The sequence below is a fragment of the Thermobia domestica genome, chromosome 16 (assembly GCF_964235325.1).
Source record: "Thermobia domestica chromosome 16, izTheDome1.hap1.1, whole genome shotgun sequence".
Lineage (NCBI taxonomy): Eukaryota > Metazoa > Arthropoda > Insecta > Zygentoma > Lepismatidae > Thermobia > Thermobia domestica.
The window spans coordinates 70077093-70097269 of NC_137469.1; the positions used below are offsets into that span (position 1 = coordinate 70077093).

The following is a 20177-nucleotide window of genomic DNA, read 5'->3' on the forward strand; positions in this document are numbered from 1 at the left end:
ATTTTCAAAATTTTGCTAGAAACGGACGACCAACTTTGGAACTTAACCCGAATTTAGTGTAAAATCCCACTTTTCATTATAGTTTAACAGGGTGATTACAATTTCTAGGAATTCTCAGGTTCGTTGTGTGGATGGAGACTCCAACAGTGAGAATACTATCCTTTCTTCTACCCATATCAAACGTACATGGCAGTCTACCTTCCTTGTAATATCAACTTGAAGATGCATTTTCAATAAAACAACGTATTAATGTATATAGATTAATTGAAGATCAATTCAATTATTCGAAGCCTCTTCATCAATTTTATACTTTATAATCAACATTTACTCATCACATATTCTTATAATATTTATACATGTATTCACTTTCTATATTTATTTCTATATTATTAAAATCATTTATTCCATTATATTTCGTAGAGGGCTGTTTTAAAAAGAAACACTAGAATCATCTCCTCAATACATATACATAGAGGCATCAACCAATAATTTATAGGTTATTGTTTCATGAAACTGCGCATCATATTATCTGATAGATTACTTTAACTCAAAATATAAAATATAAATTACAATTGGTATAGCTTCGATGTTTGATCCGAGGCTCACTATTTCTCAAGACACATATTTTTAACTACTTCACAAAATAGTTCTTTCACTATAGATATTATCCCAATTTGTTTATCAATTTCGATTCGAAAAATTGTAATTTATTTTAGATTTGGCAATTTCTAAATCATCTGATACGGACCGGTATCCCTTAAAACATTCTCAGGGACGTTTTGTAATGCGTCGCTCAGCTATATAATAGCGGCGCATTACATTAATTTCCTTACTCAACAACTTCTGCATTTAGGGTTGCCTGCGACACAGGAATAGAGGTTGTCTCGTCTCGAATAGGTGTCGGAGAGTGACGCCTTGTCTCGGAAACCTAATTGTTTCTACTGGAATAGCTCTATCTTGTCATACAAATTGTCTCATCGAGAGCAACCCTATGATTATACCCTCCCGTTCACACAAGTTAAATTTACAGTAGTAGCTAAGTAAATAGGCCTATGCCTACCTTTATTGGTGATGCGTGGATCGTTATAGACACTTCCTGAGTATATTCCAGTGGCAGCTTCGATGAGGTATCGAGTCCAAGTATTTCCGCTTCCAGGAAAACTGACAAGTCCTCGAATCGGAAGAGAATGTGGCTTTGCAAACTCAATGGAGAAGGCACTACAATTTGGATCTTCAAACCACCAAGGGAAATGGGATCTGAAGAATAATAACCATTGTCAGATAACATAATTATTAGAACAATGTAATACTATGTTGTTACATTAGTTTAACTTAAATTTCTATGGACTTTTGTCAGCTCGAAAAACGAGCGTTGTGGTTTAATGGTTGAAAGAACGGAAGGTTTAAACTTCCCATGCCGTAAACGTCGCCAACACCTAGTGGCCCATTTGCCGGTAAATGTCAATTGTCGATATAGCGACGCGTCGAATGATTGCTGCTAGTATGCCACTGGTGGCAGGATTTCGTTAAGTCGAAACAGATACCTAGAGTCGGGGTGTTGAAGTTAACCACCGCGTAGCAGCGAAGATTTCATTTTGGTCCGCACTTCTTCGATTAGTTAAGGATAATCGCGAAGGGACCAACACGAACTATTGCCAGTCATGTGCATGTGGTTCTTATTATATATTTTTTCCCTGACAAATTGTTTCTAAAGTGAGTTCCAGGGGTCAAGAGTAACTTCTGCCTCTACATCATGAAGTGAAAAATCTTGAGATGAGTGCGTATAATTGTATGAATTTAGATGGCAACTGTTATCGATCATTAGAAAATGAATATGGAAGAACTATGAAATAAATAACGCGCATCATTTTGTTATAAAATCACGGCGAACGCATTTTATCTGACCCCAAACGGTAATTGTCGAATATACACGGTTAAAGGAGAACTCTGATTGGCCAAATTAAAAAGACTTCAACGATTTATTCCAATACAAGCGAGGTGATCATTGCTTCCGTGGCGAAGTCGGAAAAAGTACCTAGTAATTATAAGGTTGGTGGTTCTCGCCTACACCGGAGTAATAATTTTTTTAAAAGTGTTTTTAGCCTCACCTTAATGTAAACAAATCACGCATATAGGCGATTTAACATATTTTGAGAAAGTAATTTTGTGGTTCATTGGTGTTTCGTCGCATCTTTGCCGCTGGTGGGTCATTGGTGGTAGGTAAAATTTTCACAACGGAAGTGGGGACACCGCGAATCATCGCTGCGGGGTCTCCAATTTTTGGCGAGATGTCGCTAGTTGTCCATCAGTGGTGCACCGACGCTTACGGCATGGGGCTTGAACAATTTATCTTATATTGGGCAGTTCTCCAAACTAGTATTTTGAGAAACAGACATTTTTAAATATGTAGATTATATACTAACAAAAAAGTGAAACTCTTAGGTCGATGGAAATCTTGCTTCCCCTTCTGACAAAATCTGAAATGACGCTACTGTAGAAAACATCAGAAAAATATAGAAAATTAAGTCAGCTTTACTCTTACCTTTTACCATTATTAAGGGCAACAAAAATTATGGTGCTTTCTAAATTCCTCGTCTCGTGCAAATTTCGCAAATTTCTGTTTAACGGGAAACTCAATTGCATTGGCTTCATTGTCTCTCTAAGTGCTCATTATATCAGTTAACGCAACGAAGTACCAGATGGCAATAGACGGCAGCATGTGTTTCCAATCAGTTAAATTCAAGAGAAGATAGTTGAAAGACAAATTGATTCGTACACCATTTAACATAATTACACTTCATTCACTGTTGTGCTTATATTACACCTCAGCAACGGCTCCAATAATAAGTCGCTTAACAATGACCAAAACATTTAAATAGAAATGTACTGATGATTGTTTAAATTACCAACATCTATCTCTTGAATTTTATTGGGATTTCTTCAGTTGCAGGACAATATACGCCACGCCCCGATTAACACTTTTAGGCTGAGCATATTAGAGCCGTGGTTCTCAACCTAATTTCTATCACGACCCCACTTTAACATATCCTCTTGCCAGCGATCCCCTTATAATTTCTGGTTTGTAATAAGCTTGTGTGGGATTTTTAATATACTTATTGCAGAGATCTCACTACATCCATCTATTTCTATAATAGTAGAATCCATTTCTTGTATATAGTGGATACAGTAACTTCCCTAAAAGCGAATGGATTGAAACCAAATTTGGTTAGTTCATATCACAAATCAGGCACGTATCCACGGGGAGTCTAGGGGGACATCTCCCCCTAATTTTTTTACAGCACCCCCCCTAAAATCTTCTCAGTAGGCTTGCAAATGAACTATAATATGGTGATGAACTATAACATTGTTGGATTGGGGTCCTCTAACTTCCACCGCCCCCTCTACATTTTGGGCTGGCTACGGGCCTGTTACAAATATCGAATCCGATCCTTCATACTTTTTCAAAATGGAGGCCGTTTGAAAATTTTAAAAACTTCATAACTCCCTTAATTTGGGGTCATATGATAAAAAATAAAGTGATTTCTAATTTTGTTTAATAAACTTGGACAGTTGTTAAAAAAAAGTCATTGAGTATTTTAAATGATAATGTGCATTACGAAGATTGGACTTGACATTGTCGCACTAGTGAAATCACACCATGTTCAAGTATCTCATTAGCTTTCAATTTTGTTTCAATATGCAGGTGTTGTTGCATTTGTATTTTTCTGGCATTCCAATATGCAGTTTTTATTAGTTTCATATCGTACCTCTTTCATTTAAATTGATTTTTAAATACTCCTCCACCTGTTGAAAATGTTTAGTAGATCTATTTTTGTTCTTTTGAACACTATGTATAAAAATAAAAATATCCGTATCAGAAGAAAATTCAAAATAATATTTATAAAATATTCTTCAGATTGATTATATTTATCTCTTTTGCTTATCTTCTCGACCTTCATCTCAGCGCTACAAAACTTCCGTAGCTGATAAAAAGAATGTGAGACGAAGAAGTGCTGCGAGTGGTAATGGCTGTGTTATTCAATCAAAACCAGCAGAGCCGTGAAGTATAGAATGAAAGTGGAATCGCCATAGCAATATGTTTCGGAAAAATGAACATGTATGATATACGTTGAAGTGGCATGTGGGTGCAGTGCACAACAGTATTTTCAGGATTTCGTGAAGCGTGTAATGGTGTGGGATCAGCGATATGGGTGAAAGTGTTTCGTGAAGATATAGATGTCGTTTAAGACTGCGTCATCGGGACGACACCCAACACAACTCAGCCCCTTGCATCTCCGGTGTATCCGGATCATCAAATGGACTGTATATGAGTAAGCCATGGAGGTACCTTGTGTCAGCAAATTGCTACATATTCTCCACGACATTCTTGGGATACCGCATCAAATCACAGAGCTGTAACAAGGAATCGCTGAACTGTTACTTTCTTGAAGAGTGAAGACGTTCTTTGAAAGAGTGCCATTATGGACGATACTTGGACTCGGTCGTATGAATCACGGATGAAGTAGTAATTCAGTGAATGGAAATATCTTGGTTCTCCTCGCCCAAAGAACGTGTGCCCTGTTTACGATGATGGTGGGTGATGTGTATTATGACTTACGATATCCTATAGGTTAATTCTGCACTATGCTGTAACCTCACGGATAGACGGTCAAAGCAGCCTACTATAACTTCTTGCGACACCTTCGTTCTACACTATGCAGAAAGTAATGGCACAATCGAATACGGACTCCCATCATCCATCATGACATAGTATGCTATCGCAGGTTAGCAATATCGCGGAACTCCTGCGTCAGTAGCAGTGGATGATACTCGAACATCCACCATATTCACATGATACGAACCCGTGCGACTACGACTTTTTCGTCAGCATAAGAGAATAACCACTGGAAACACTATGACACGAGTGAAGTCATGATCCGTTCTACAGTATAGTCCATGCGGAACATCGACGAAGACGCGTTGACGACATACGACGCATTCCATACGTGAGGGAGAAAGTGTCAGAGATAGGAGACAATTACATTGAAGGGATGTAACAGATCTTCTGTGCGTAAAGCCGGGTACGAATTATAGTAATAATAATGTCATTACTTTTTATCCAACACTCGCACACATAATACAGTATAGGCTACATAATGTAACTGTGTAACACCCAGGGGTAAAAGTGCAGGAGAACGCGGGGGGACGCCGTCCTCCCACTTCCAGAAAATATCTGTAGCGTCCTCTCACTTTCTAAAAAAATTACAATGGGCAAAGATAGGCGCGGGGTACGGCGTGACATCATGCGTTCCTCTACCTTTCCAGATCCACTTCCTTTTAAGTGATCCTGTCATATAAACGTGTATTGAACGCAGTAATAAGTCCACGTGTAGCCGTGAATGAGTACTGAATTCATTACTGACAATTTGGTCGTTGCCACTCACAAGAAAGTCTAAAACGTTTGATCAAAATATAAAGAATTTCTTCATGTATTAAAACAAAATGGGCAACAGCAACAACAGCACCTTCAAATATGCTAAATATTTTTAAAATTATTATTATTATTATTATTATTATTATTATTATTATTATTATTATTATTATTATTATTATTATTATTAATAATAATAATAATAATAATAATAATAATAATAATAATAATAATAATAATAATAATAATAATAATAATATTGGTGGGGTAAAATTTAGATATGAAACTAAAACTAAAAGCATTGGATACAGTTTAATGTACTCGTATAAGGGATGTTTGTACAGTCCGCAGCAAAAAACCTTCAACATGAACATGTAAGTTTATTGTAAAACGACGGAGTCTTTTGCTCCGAAATAAGTGTGCAGCAAAGGACGTCGAGGTTTCTGCTGGCGTGATTCGTGCCACTTAGACTTTATGTTGATTTCCTGCACTGTTAGGCGTAGTTTCACAATAAACTTACATGCTCATGTTGCAGTTTTTTTTTTTCTGCGCACTGTACGAGTACATTCCATCATAAGTCTGTATAACTGAGGACATAAGCACATGGCATCAAGCACGAGGCCCATTGATTACAACGTAGTAGAGAAAACCACTACCCTAATATACATAAAAACTTCAACCTTAGGCAGAGTGACCAATGCATTTAGACTATTTCCTTTTTAGACATTCATTTTACCCGACCAAAATAATTATTTTCTCCTTTTTAAAGCATTGTTTGTAATTTTTATCAAGTTATTAGTTACTTTCTATTGCCCAGGCTAGTTCCCAAGAAATTAAAAATTGCATCGTCACTGATTGGCATCGCAGTGAAATAATAACAGTAAAAACCAGTGAATTTCAAAAGGATTCTTCTGGACGAAGATTTCAATATACACTGGGTGAAAAGTAGTACGTACTACGAAAATACTGGGAATCCGCATTGAGTACCATAGGAAACAGGGAGCGTGACTGACACACTGAGGTATCTTTGTCTTAACGGATATGATTATATAAAAATCAAAAACTTGTGTTCTCATTCTGTTATTATAATTATTATTTACGTGGGCCAGTCAGAAAGTTAGTTGCACTCTTTCGCAAATATTTTCGGTCAAATGCTATATTGCTGAAACTATGTGACAACAAAGCAGACATGTAGCTGTATCGTGTGACGTGGCGGGGGCGCGGGGGCTCAGTGGTAGAGCGTTCACCTCGGGTGCTTGGGGTCCCTGGTTCGATCCCAGCTAGCGCCGTGTGGACTTTGTGGTGGACAAACACCGTGCTCGTGGTTTTTTTCGGGGTTTTCCCGTTTCCTCCCACTTTCATCATTCCGCCATTTCACTCATTTCTCATTATCACCTCTCCTTTAGCCTAACCGGCATAACCGTGGGACGTTAAAGATTTCATTTCATTTTTTCGTGTGATGTGGCGGCTTTCACGTGGCAAGTGAAGATGTTCTGATAATCAGTCGTAAACATGTCTCGACAGCTGCAAGTGGTGTCCAAATAGGAAATACGTGCAGAGATTCGTTTTTCGTGTGCGAAAAGGTGTAACTACTCTGAAATCTATTGGCAGTTGCATGAAGTGTGTGGTAAAAATTCAGGCATTGTCCTCCTGCATGATAATGCAAAATCGCATACAGCACAACAAACGTGCGAACTTCTAACAAAGTTTCGGTGGGAAGTGTCGAATCACCCTCCTTATAGCCCAGATCATTCACACCTTGTGACTTCCATGTATTTGGTCCCATAAAAGGCGAACTTTCAAAGCAATTAGGGATGCGCTCGAGTCGAGACATGTCTCGAATCTCGACCCGACTCGACTCGAATTCGAGTCGAAATTCGAGTCGAGACACACGTTGTAAAATTCGAGACGAGTCGAGACAAACGTATTTCTCGACTCGATTTTTCGAGTCGGGACACGAGTCGAGTCGAGACTGCTCGTGAAAATCTCGACTCGACTCGAATGTCTCGAAAATCTTTCTATAATTTTTAATATTATTTTGAAGAAAGTATTCACTCAGAAACAGCCTTGAAACCAATTGCAGCATTTATTACTTTAGAAAATTATAGAACGCATAAACTTAATAGTTAATCTTTCGAGATCAAGATTTAATTTTCAGCTCAATTCAGCTAATTAAAACTAATGTCGTGATATTGATTGTACTTCAAATATAATAATAATAATTGATTACCTACTTTGTATAAAACTATTATCCGTAGCCTATATGTAGTTTGTATAAAACTATTGCGATAAAGTGAACTTCATAAATTCTCTTCATGAATGAACAATTGGCAGTCTATAGTAATTTAGCATAGTTATAATTATTGTTTTCGTTCCCATGAACGCAATAGGGCTACATAACTTCTGGATTATTCGCTTTCCTAACTATTTTGAGGCTTTAATGTGTTGCAGCGTATCACGATTTACGAGTATTATTATTATTATTATTATTATTATTATTATTATTATTATTATTATTATTATTATTATTATTATTATTATTATTATTAGTTATTCTGCCTTTCGGCAGGTCCTGGGATTGATGAGGATTTTTTTTAAACTCAATTTTAGATTTTCGCCTGGAAATATTTCTTCCACTTTTCTCGATCTTCAGCTTCCTCTTTTAAATCCCAATATTTTCTCCTATCTTCCAAATCTTGGATCAGCTGTATTCTTCTTCTTCCTATTCCTCTCTTCCTTTCCATCTTTCGTTGAATGGCGGTGTTAAGAAGACAATTTCTTCGCAAGATGTGTCAAATCTAATTGTCCTTTCTACGAAGAATGGTGGCTAGAAGTGTCCTCTTCTCTCCTATCCATTTTAAAACATCTCCGTTTGTTGCTCTCTCTGTCCATTTTATCTTCTCTATCTTCCTCCAACACCACATTTCGAAGCTCTCCAAATATTTCTTCTCTAACTTCCGTAATGTCCATAATATACAATGTAACATTTGTTGTACATCACATACGAGACTATTTTACATGGTATATTACAATAAATGGACTGCTTGGATGCCAAGAACTAGTAGAGATAGGTACCTTTCACTTCTATAGATAGGTATTTTTTAAAAGGATTTTTGTAAACACTAAATCATAAAACAATAAACTACATACAGTAGTTACGGTTTTGGTTCCCAACATAAAAGAAACTTGGATTGTCCATGAGATATTGAACTTCCAACTTTCGCCTCTGGAAAATTTCAATTTTGGAGTTAGGCCACTTGGGATCAAAGCAGTTCACTGTAAGATAAATACACTCCTTACTTTACTCTAGTAATATACTTGTTTAGGAGCTTGGGATTTCCATTCTCTCAAATGACACTTCAACGATTGCTTGATACATAGGAGTAATAGTGTATTAAGTGTTCGAGCTTTGGTGCGTCTCCGTATTTACACACTGATATAACTTTTAATATGAATTTATTTAGCTTTCTTTTGTTATTGACTTAACATCGATTTCTCTCTGTTATCATGGAGGTGTTCATTCGCTAGACATTGATTCTGCGCACTGCTGAAGGAGAAATGGGTTTAGTAATTTTTATTTTCCGAAATTCACGTCCGAAATGTATTTCACTTATTAATCTTTTTGCAACGCTATTTGCTTTTCCTTTCTTTCTTTTCATGACAATTCCAAATAGTTTTGTTTGGTGCTGGGAGTATATCTGATATTCACCTAATAAAATTACGGGTTCATTTTGTAATCAGTTTTAAATTTACAGAAACTATTAAGTTTACAATCAAATCGCGCTAATTGTTTAATGCATTTCGAAGGCTTTTGTTTTTATTCAGCTCATTAAGGAAAATCTATTTCATAATCGTAACATTCATTACTTTAAATACTAAGAAACTATAAACGTAAAGGCGACTCGACCTAGCCCCGGTGCCGCTGTGACTCAGTGGCACAGCTTTCACCCTTGGTGTGTGAAGACTCTGATTCGATCCCAGCTGGTACCAAGTGGGCTTTGTGACATAGAAACACCGTGTGTGCGGACTTTCTTGTGGTTCTTTAGTTCCCTTCCACTTACTTCATTCCACCATTTCATTCATTCTCAACATCACCGTTTTCTTTATCTTACAAAAGACTGTTTACTTGCCCACTAGTTTTATTATTGTGAACTGAAACTCAAGTGCGCAGTTATCTTGGATATTTCTATCCCTTTTTACTTTACAACTTGAGGTGGGATGAGGGTCAGGATAGATCTAGTAATATACCGCTGAAAGAAATGTTTCAGTGCAGTGTCGGAAGCGGTATGTATTGTTTATGTTACTTACAATGTTACTTCCCTATAAAATATAAATTCACCCTTTCAACCCTTCCCTTCGAATACAGTGAACCGACTCTTTTGTTGAAGAAAGATGCTAAGAGAAAACTGATTTAGCTGTGTCTTAGGCCCTTTTTAGACGTTATGATAAATCATCAAGGGTAGAGATTTTTTTATCATATGCAGGTGAGATATTTTCTATTTACACACAGCGATATTTTCCGTAGATATCTCTAGCACATGGTCTATAGGGTCTGACATCTTTTGGAGATTATGCGAACTACTTCAGAAACTTTGAGTGTCTCCTAGACAAACAAAAGATGACCACGCTGTTTGTTAGTGTGTGTGTGTGTGTGTGTGTGTATGTGTGAGCACCGTGTCAGTCAGAAAAGGACAATTCCTGTTTCTCGCTAATTTGTTCCCGTCGTAGTGAGATAAAGACCTTGGAATGGAAGACAGGGATGCTGCAACTTTTAGTTTTATCACGTCTGTGGCAATGGTATCATTGTATTTATGTTTAAAAAAGAAAAGAAATCGAAAAGTCTGGGTAAAAGATTGGATTAGAAGACGATACGGACATGGGATTCATGCTAACCTCGTACAGGTAATCAGGACTGAAGACAGTATAATGTACACGAACTATTTTAGAATGCCGGATCAATTATTTGAAGAATTACTTGAAATGATAAAGCCAAAAATTGAAAAGAGAAACACGGTTATAAGAACCATGTGTCCGTAGTATACGATTTCCTGACGTGCTTACAAGTGCAGTATACGAGTAAGCTACTGCGTGGAAAGCGGGATCATACAGTTATTGTGGAAGAAGTAGGGAAAATATATGTTTTTTTTTTTATGAATAAAGAAAACATTATTGAAACTTAAAGGTCACCTATTACACTTTTAACTTTTAAAATATTACTTCTCATTAAGATTTTTTCGTTCGTGATACCCGCGGCATTTTCCATTGTCATTTTGTGTTCGACTTGGTTTGCTGAAGTGGGCAGAAAATATACAGGTAACTTGTATGTGTGATTTTATGCTATAAAAAGAGTCCAATTTGTTTTATAAAAACGCAAAAATCTTTGATTATATTCCGGTGATGACAAAACAACAAAGTTATATCCTCAATCTGGTACACTGACAGACGATATTCATTTACACTAGATTCAAGATTTTTTAAAAAAATCAAAACATTCTTCTACAATAATGACAAATTCCACATTAATTGTAAAGCATATTTACCTTCTTCCCGTACGTCCCTGCGAAGAATATTTATCGTAAATTACATGAATTTTGAAAGGGTGGCTGTAGCCCAATATCAGTCACTGGTACATGCAAACAGCATCGGAATATTAATTTTGTATCATTTGTGATTAATCTAACGCTTCCTGAAATTTCCAAAATAAAATTTGAAATTTTTATAAAGATCCACCAAATTATGCTTCGCCCCCTCTGCCCCCCTAAGATGGTGCGTTATCAAAATAACATTCCAGATTTCATAAATGCATACTTTTTTTGCTACAATGCCGCCAAATTTTTGATTAATTAACAAAGAAATACCTTCTTCTCGTATGTCCCTACTAAGGATATTTATGGTGATTTTTTTATTTTTAAAAGGGGGCTATAGCCCCATATAAGTCACTGGCACATGTAAGGAACATTGGAATATTAATTCTGTGACATTTGTGAATAATCTGACGCTTACTGGCATTTCCGGAACAAACTTTTGAATTGTTATAAAGATCCATCATCTGTTGATTCACCCCCTGTGCCCCCCTAAGACCTGCGAAGAATATTTATCGTAAATTACATGAATTTTGAAAGGGTGGCTGTAGCCCAATATCAGTCACTGGTACATGCAAAAAGCATCGGAATATTAATTTTGTATCATTTGTGATTAATCTAACGCTTCCTGAAATTTCCAAAATAAAATTTGAAATTTTTATAAAGATCCACCAAAATATGCTTCGCCCCCTCTGCCCCCCTAAGATGGTGCGTTACCAAAATATTATTCCAGATTTGAAAACCGCATACTCTTTTGCTACAGTGACGCCAAATTTCACATCAATTAACAAAAAATACCTTCTTGTCGTATGTCCCTACTAAGGATATTTATGGAGTTTTTTTATATTTTTGAGAGGGGGCTATAGCCCCATATAAGTCCCTGGCACGTGCAAGGAGCATTGGAGCATTAATTATGTGTCATTCGTGATTAACCTGACGCTTACTGGCACACCGAAAATAAATTTTGGGATTTTGGTAACACATCACCTACCACCTTTTTACGCCCCTTGCCCCCAAAAGGGGGGCCTTCCCAAAATAATGTTTGAGACAGCTTTATTAGCTTTGTTAATGAGTGTTTTTGCATTTTGTAACAAATACAATTCATTTGCCCCAAAATCTTTACGAATAATTATTGGAGAAAACTGCTTCCAAAATTTAACATTGAATCTCCCATAAGGAAAATGAACTTTTGTGTTTACACCCCCAAAAGGGAGGCTAAACAGAAATTTTCTCTTATTTCCTTTAGAAATTCAAAAAAATTAAGATATTTCTCAATAAGAGTGCCAAATTTTACATTAATAGTGTGAAAACTTCATATTCTCCCAGTGCTGTAGAAAATTGCATGAATTATGGAACAGTATATTATATATATATATCTTGCAAAATTTTTTTCCCGACCTTAATTTTCAAGATACAGGATTGAAATATTGCACACGTATTGTCTACGTAACTACGTTTAAAAAAAAGAAAAAAACATATCCCTACCTGAACCCAAGCCCGGGCCAGAAGGACGGAATAATTTCGAAAAAATCGAAAAATCTCCCGGTTTTCCTCGATTTTTTACAGTTTCTGGTGTATAATACGGACAAATGAGTGGTACTGTTGAAAATGATGCTCTATCAGTGGCGGATCCAGGATATGATAAAGAAAGGGACTAAATCGTAGTTTGTAGCTTTATCCAGTGTAAATCAGAATTGAACCCCATTTTATCCAGTGTATACCTGAGCGTCAAGGCTGGGCTAGAGCCCCTATAGCCCCTCCTTCCAGTGTGCGAATTAAATAATCTATATTCGGGGGAGATAAAATTAGGCCAAAGGACATAGTCTGAAGGTTCAAATTTCAAAATGAGACAATAAATGCCCTACCCCCCATATATATATATATATATATATATATATATATATATATATATATATATATATATATATATATATATATATATATGTGTGTGTGTGTGTGTGTGTGTGTGTGAATGAGTGAGTGACATCTGTAATAAATAAGAGATTTATTAATTTAATAAATCTACCGACAATAACTATGCACATATATATTGTCTGACATACACACACCCCACTAAACCTTTCTGAACGTGTTTTAATGTTGTACTCACTCTTGTCCCCTAGCTCTCTAAGGTTTATTTAGTTAATAATTCGGTTCGAGCGATAGCCATGATCACAAGCATATGTTAATTTTTCCACTCATAATGAAAGCTTCCACTTTGCATTAATACATACAGGTTGCGAAAAGAAATCTACTTCAGTCTTGTGAAAACCACTAAAATTATCAGTTAAACCGGACTTTTTTTTTTTAAAGAAAATCTAGATATTAGCCTATCAAATAAATGGATTGTTGCTGGTCCCGATTTCTCACATCAAGGTCAAATCGAAGGCCAAATATTTAAAATCTCTTAATTCAAATTTCGAGCTTGTGCTTCTACTTCCAGCTAAAGCTGTGCTCATCACGACTCTTTTTTCTCCAAATATCGATTCCGTGATGGGCACAGAAAGTCAACACTTAAAAATTATTTTACTGTTAGGTTGAAGATGAGTTGATTCACTATGGGCTACGTTACTCAAATAAAGTAAAACATAAGTTTTTCAGATAACATTATTAGCGTGGACAGCAAAATGTACAGCGAAAAGATGGAAAAATGAAGGGTTAACTTTTTAAAAAAAAAAAAAAAAAAAAAAAAAAAAAGCGCTCCAGTTGAAATGCTTATACAGACACGGACAATGACACGGAGAACCAGTCGTATTAACAAATGCTGAAATAAATCTTGAATTATTCGCTTATTCACCTAAAAATCACCATCATTAACATGTCTGCTCACTACGAGCGTATCCCCCAGCGTGTACGTTAACATATACTTACGAGAGAATACTTATATCTCAGATTTTGAGTACAGTTTCAAAAGTTCATTTCCGTAAACTGTAAAAGCAGTGATTATTATGCTAATTATCACAAATTAAATGCAACTTTTGAGTTGCATACACACAACCTACTAGGGAATGAAGACCATGTGCTAACAAAGAGTACACTGGAAAATGAAATAACATGTTATAACAAAAATTAAAATAAGATGATAATCGATACAAATATAGAGGATGAATATGACATATCCGAACTTCGCCAAGTATGGTAGAAGAAGCTATTTGTTTACTTCTTCTTGGCCAACCGCTAAGAACATTTATAAATCTATATGTGGCTTTGTTATACGCAATTAGTACATTCAAATTCACAAACGATGACGAACTGAAGAGTACGAAGGTACAGTTGCAACTAACAACCGTAGTCATAATAATATAGTTCAATTAAACAACATTGAAAATAGTGGGTAATTAGGTGGTAAGTAGAAATGACCAAAACTGAACAGTTTACATCGATCATTTCGAAATACAGCTAGAAGATTAAATTTACAAGAAATAACAAAAATCAGTGAAATTTGGAGTTATACTAAGCATAGTTTGAGGGGGAAAGCGAGCATCCCCGGTGGGGATACTTCAGCTGACTTCTTTGGGGGGGAACAAAATGTGATTGAGGGGGAAATCCCCCTCACCCCCTCCCCCGGCAATTCGCACCCTGCCTCCTTCGATCCGCCACTGTGCTGAAGAAAATGAAGTATAAACTATGATCCTACGATAAATAATCCCATGATCTTAACATATTTCAGATTCTATCGAGAATCAAATTCATGGTGTATATTTCAAGGCGAAGTTTCCCTATCTGATCAAGAAACTTGTATTTCAGCATATAGGGGCAAACATTTTTGTTAACTTCATATAACCTGCATTTCATTGCAGTTTTATTTTATTATAAATTATTGCTTAATTCCATTATAGAATTGTTCATAATATTTGTCTAATTATCTTCGACATTTTCAAGTATAAATGTACTTTTTTTATTATTTCTTTACATAACGAAATGTAATGCCATAGTGACCTTTTGCACTATGCTCTCTGTTTCGTTCAGAGCTAAAGGTGACTATTTTATTTCTAAACGAAAAATAAAATTAGTTATATTTAGTTCCAGAATTAAAGATGATGGATGCCAATGTGCGGACCACACACAAAACAACTTAAATCCATCTTCTTGACCATAGCTAATTATGGACTATAATTGAAGAGCATTCAATTTATTTTTGAGTTGTAAACTTATTAATAGTAAAATCTAGAACAGTTTTACGCTTGTAAAATTCTACTTCATTTTGTTCGCTTGACAATAAATATATAAATAAATACTAGCAGAATATCGAATCACACCTTTAACTGTAACAATATTTTCCTCTTTACTGGAGTCCTATCTGATCGATGAAAAAATAAAAATAAAAAAGTAGTAAAACGAAAACTCGAACACTGGTCGCGGGAATGGGAATTTGCACGGACCCAATGAGCTACGGAATAAGACACAAATCATACTATATATATGGCAATAACCCTAAGCTTCACGCTGTGAAAGAACGTTGTCACTTTTTTTTTTTTTTTTTTTTTTTTTTTTTTTTTTTTAAAGAAGGAATTCAAACCTTATAAAACGTTATGACAAGTGCCTCAATTTGAATGGTGAATATGTTGAAAAGTAATGTAACGTGATATTTTTCCCATGTGTATAATAAACATTTTGTATCTGCGAGTGTATGCCATTGATATCAAACGGCAGTCCTTTTCCGAATTGACCTTATAGTATTTAGTACATTGATCTTAATTTCAATGTGATTGATTACTCAAGCGACTCTCCAAAACCAGAACTGGAAGTCAAATTTATCTTGACATAAATTTGATTTCTCCAGCCATACAAACAAGTGACACAACCGAACAGTGGCGTCTAAAAGCTTGGGCTCTCCCGTAGACAGCGTGGAGTGGGACCCCTTCTCTACGTCCCACTTCACAATTTTGAGCTCCCTGATGGTGTGGGCCCCCCACGATGCGGGGTCCGCGAACCCCTTATTTACGTTCCTGCAACCGAATACTGGAGCTACGATAAGCGCATTAATTAGATTAATAATGCTGTGAGTTATAATGTAGATAGATATAGATATAATCTATTTAAAACAAAACATTTTACTTGATTTTTCATTTCCGAAGTTTAGAATTTTGCAGTATTAGTTTCTCAATGAATAACTGCAAATTAAAACATTAACTTTGAGCATAGAAATGAACTATGACTATTCATTTCTATGAACTATGAACTATGTAAAGCTCTTCAAGCGTTGTGAGATAAAGTTGTAAAATAACCACCAGCAGTGTTTTGTCTAATTCTGTTAATTTTGAGGAGAATCTAACACTCTAGGGGATATTCATGACTTTTTAACTTTTGTTGCAGGTATTTTCAAAAATCTTTAGAGGAATTCTACAACTTGGGGGGGGGGTCGTTTAGAAGACACTGCACTGTAATATATTTGCAAATTGGGTAGGCTATAAGCAATGGCAATAAATTTTTATTTATAAGTTATTTTATACTAGATGGAAAATCAATCTAACAACTCTGTTTAATTTGAATTATCTGTATTATCTGGGGAATCAAAAATATTATATAAAATCATGATAATTATTATTTACAACCGTTGTCAATGCAATGTTTGATAAAGATCTTTCAACATTTCTCCAGAACATTCCATCTTGGGCAACCCTCTTTCAAATCATTCCTCAGTGCTTCTTAATTTGACCATACCATACGGTATCAGGGCCTCTTCTAGGTCATTTCTTATCATTTACACAGAAAATAACAGAAGAACATATTATTGAGAGTGGTCAAAAGAGCAGGAAATATTTCAGCCCAAACTAATGGAGGAAGTGGCCAGTGGACATCTTGACAGAGGACGAAATGGCAGGTGGATATAATGATGGTTTATAATTACAAGTACATTGTTATTTAATTGAATTTTACATTATAAAATTTCTAATTTACTGTATGCGCTCATTTAATCATTGTATATATATATCTATATATCTATATCTATATCTATATATATATATATATTATGACATGAAATTGCATGAATTATGGAACAGTATATTATATAATGTTATTACATATAATCTTAGAAGTTCTAGGGAGAAGATTAACCCGACTAACATAATGGTTAACGCGGTGACTTTTGGTTCAAATATTTTAATACGATATTTAAAATAAAATACAATTTATATAGAAGTAAAGTAAGTATGAAATAACTATACATAAATTCAAAATTCGAAATTTTAATTATGAAGTATCTATATACAATTTTGGAATTCGAAATTGATTATAATAACATGAGATAAGCACTAAAGCGCTTGATTGACAAACCAGAGTAAGAACCGAAAATAAAACAATATTGAATAGGTTTACAACAGGGGTGGCTAGGCTTTCTAAGGTTTGAGGGCTACTTCTCATTTCCGAATTCTCTAGTGATCTACTAATCAAAATATAGATTAATAATGAGGACGTGATGGACAGTAAAGAAGAAGTAAATACGAACAATAAAATTAAGATTAAATATTTTTTTAAAAAATCTAATTAATTCATTTTTATTTTCTCAGAAACGTTCATTTGTTATCAGAAACTAGAAATCAGTCCATCGAGACTGATTGATGCAGATAGTGTGACACAGACCACCGCGGGCTACCTCTCACGATTGCCGGTAGGCTAGAGACCATGGTTGATGTGTTGGCCATCTCTGGTTGGTTATAATGACTTGTTTCTAAGACATGAAAAGGGTTTCAATCAAGGACGTGTCGCTTCTGATGTATGTGGTCCAGGTTTCAATTCCCGGTGCTAGTCGGTTTTATCTCATTTTAAACTATGGATCTACCTTTGCTTTAGCCGAGGTTAAACTTCAGATATCAAAGCAAACCAAATTGAAGCGGTTAATTTGTTGTAGCTTTCGTAGTTTGGAAGTCTCCTCGCATTTCATAAACAGAAACCGGGGAAAAGATATTTCTTTCCTTTTTGTCAACAGAACAAACCACTGGACGACAGGTATAAGCAAATTCTTAACAAAACCTGTTTTTAACCAGATATTTCCCGCTTTCCTTCCAAGAAGCTGGCAGCCAAGGAGGGTTGGAAGCGGTGACCTATTCATTCCTTTGTTTCTCTACGGGGGGCTATACCTGGCTTGCATGCGATAAGTTGAACATGTCGAACTTATCGCATCGTATCATATGCAGGAGAGATATCATGAGATAAACTAATTTAGACGTTATGATTTCTGAAATTTATCTCTACCCTTGATGATTTATCATAACGTCTAAACGGCCTCTTAAAATTTTCTTTGAAGTGCAGTCTTTTGTGTTTGTAAGGTTTTGCGAGTATGTTTTCACATCAATATGAAAAGATAGCGAGCCAAATGTTTAACCATGGACTCCTGCTGCGAACTAACCGTGACTAAACACCTGATCTCGCTTTGCTCATTTTCTCTCGCACACGTGAAATGGGTTTGTTGTTTCCAAAACAAATGGAAAGACAGTTATCTGGTGCTTTTGGGTATTTTCCCCGCATACAGGTATCATTGCTATGTTTTAATGATCAGAAGAAATATCAAAACCATCCGATACACATGATACGAAAGAGCGAACAGAGGGAGGCAAATATTATTATAGACCGAGTTTTCCGCGTGGTACCGCGTGGTAACAATACTTCATACTTCTATCATTTGGTGCACATCTCTATGAAGTTGTTTTCCACGTAAGTATAGCTTACTTCTTTTCGAAGTAGCTCCTTTGTGTCACAGCTGTGTTTAGTTTTGTTTCGTGCTAGGATGAAAGGAAGAAATGCAACATTTGCTTCTCGGTGAACTTATATATATTATTAAGATGAGCGGTAATAAGCGAGGTTTAACAAAGAGTGGCTTTCGGATCTACAATTTAACGTGTAGTTGCAGTCCGTTTTGAGAATCGAACCAAATCTATATAAGACCTGTTAATATTGAGCTCTTTTGTGGTAAAAGTGAACTTCAGAAACACACAAAAGACTTGAAACATCCAGCCAATGTAAAGGAATTGCAAATTAATTAAGGCCAATATTTTTTTTCTTGTTGCTGAACTTTATATCCCCTTCCACACCATAAAAGAAAATATAATGTTTGTTAAAAGAAAGTGCACCTAATATTTTAAAATTTTGTTTGTCATCTTATCAAGTATACTTACATATAATGCCTTTCATACACCGAGAATGAATTCAACTGTACGTCACAGCACCTCTAAAGCGATATTTTTCAAACTTATTTATTGCTAGATATTGTAAATGTACGATATCTATCTCAGTGGGTGGGAAATTTTGCGTCTAATCGGAAAATTTCATGATTTCGGACAGGAATTCGCAGTCACTGTCTTCTGAAGGATGTCTAGAAAAAAATACTACTGGAAAATAACCGAAAACACAAGATGGATTTGATAGCCAAATTTACGTCATCTTGGTGCGTCATCATTTTTTCTTTAAATACTTGTATTTAGTGTTCGATTAGAGTTTAGTATACGTCTTAGCATCGAAGCTATATGAGATGTGAAGTTACAAATTAACGTGGGAATCAAACCTGAATCAAACCGGAATCAAACCTGGGTCTCCCGCAACAAAGACGCGTACGCTAACCATATGGACACAAGGGGGTTCAATATTGGGTAATGTGTACATAAAGTCGTGGAATTGCGCTTGTATAATGTTAGTAGTTCTACCTAGGTACTAACATAAATTTTCACAATACTCAACTTAATACAGTATCTTTAAAAACAAAATGTCACTCTTTATGTTTCAGTTCCTGGTTCGACTGAAGGATGATACAAATTCCAATGACCTTTTTTGGGATCCTACTTTATGCAGTAGATCCATCATAAACTGGGTGTTTGATACGGATATAAACTAAAAACTTACAAATATAAATTTAAGTCACATTCAAATATCTTTAAACTAAAATTGAATGTATACATATGATGTGCCATTTACTAATTCATTTTTATCGTTTGTGTAAGACTCATGTTAGTTCTTTAATACAAGTACATGAATACAGTTAGCTCCTCTTAATGAAAGTAAGTGGTGGCTGGTCTTTAGAATTAGTGTGGAAAGATAAGTAAAGAATCTGGTATGATTTAGAAAAATCTATCGTAATTCAGGCGCGTTTGGCATCATTGATTGTCTCAAGTGTAGCAACTCTGACTTAAAGGTTTTGCTTCGAGAAAGATGGATGATCTGTTATATAT

At 35.5% G+C, this 20177-nt stretch overlaps 1 protein-coding gene across 3 annotated transcripts in view; it reads right to left on the reverse strand.

The window, feature by feature from the left end:
- The window catches only part of LOC145673141 (sialate:O-sulfotransferase 1-like), an 87562-nt gene that overhangs the window by 17733 nt on the left and 49652 nt on the right, over positions 1-20177 (reverse strand). For all 3 annotated transcript variants that reach the window (XM_081742558.1, XM_081742557.1, XM_081742556.1), the window contains exon 3: positions 1061-1257. In XM_081742558.1, coding sequence (XP_081598684.1) covers positions 1061-1257 — 197 coding nt within the window. The remainder of the gene's footprint in view (positions 1-1060; positions 1258-20177) is intronic.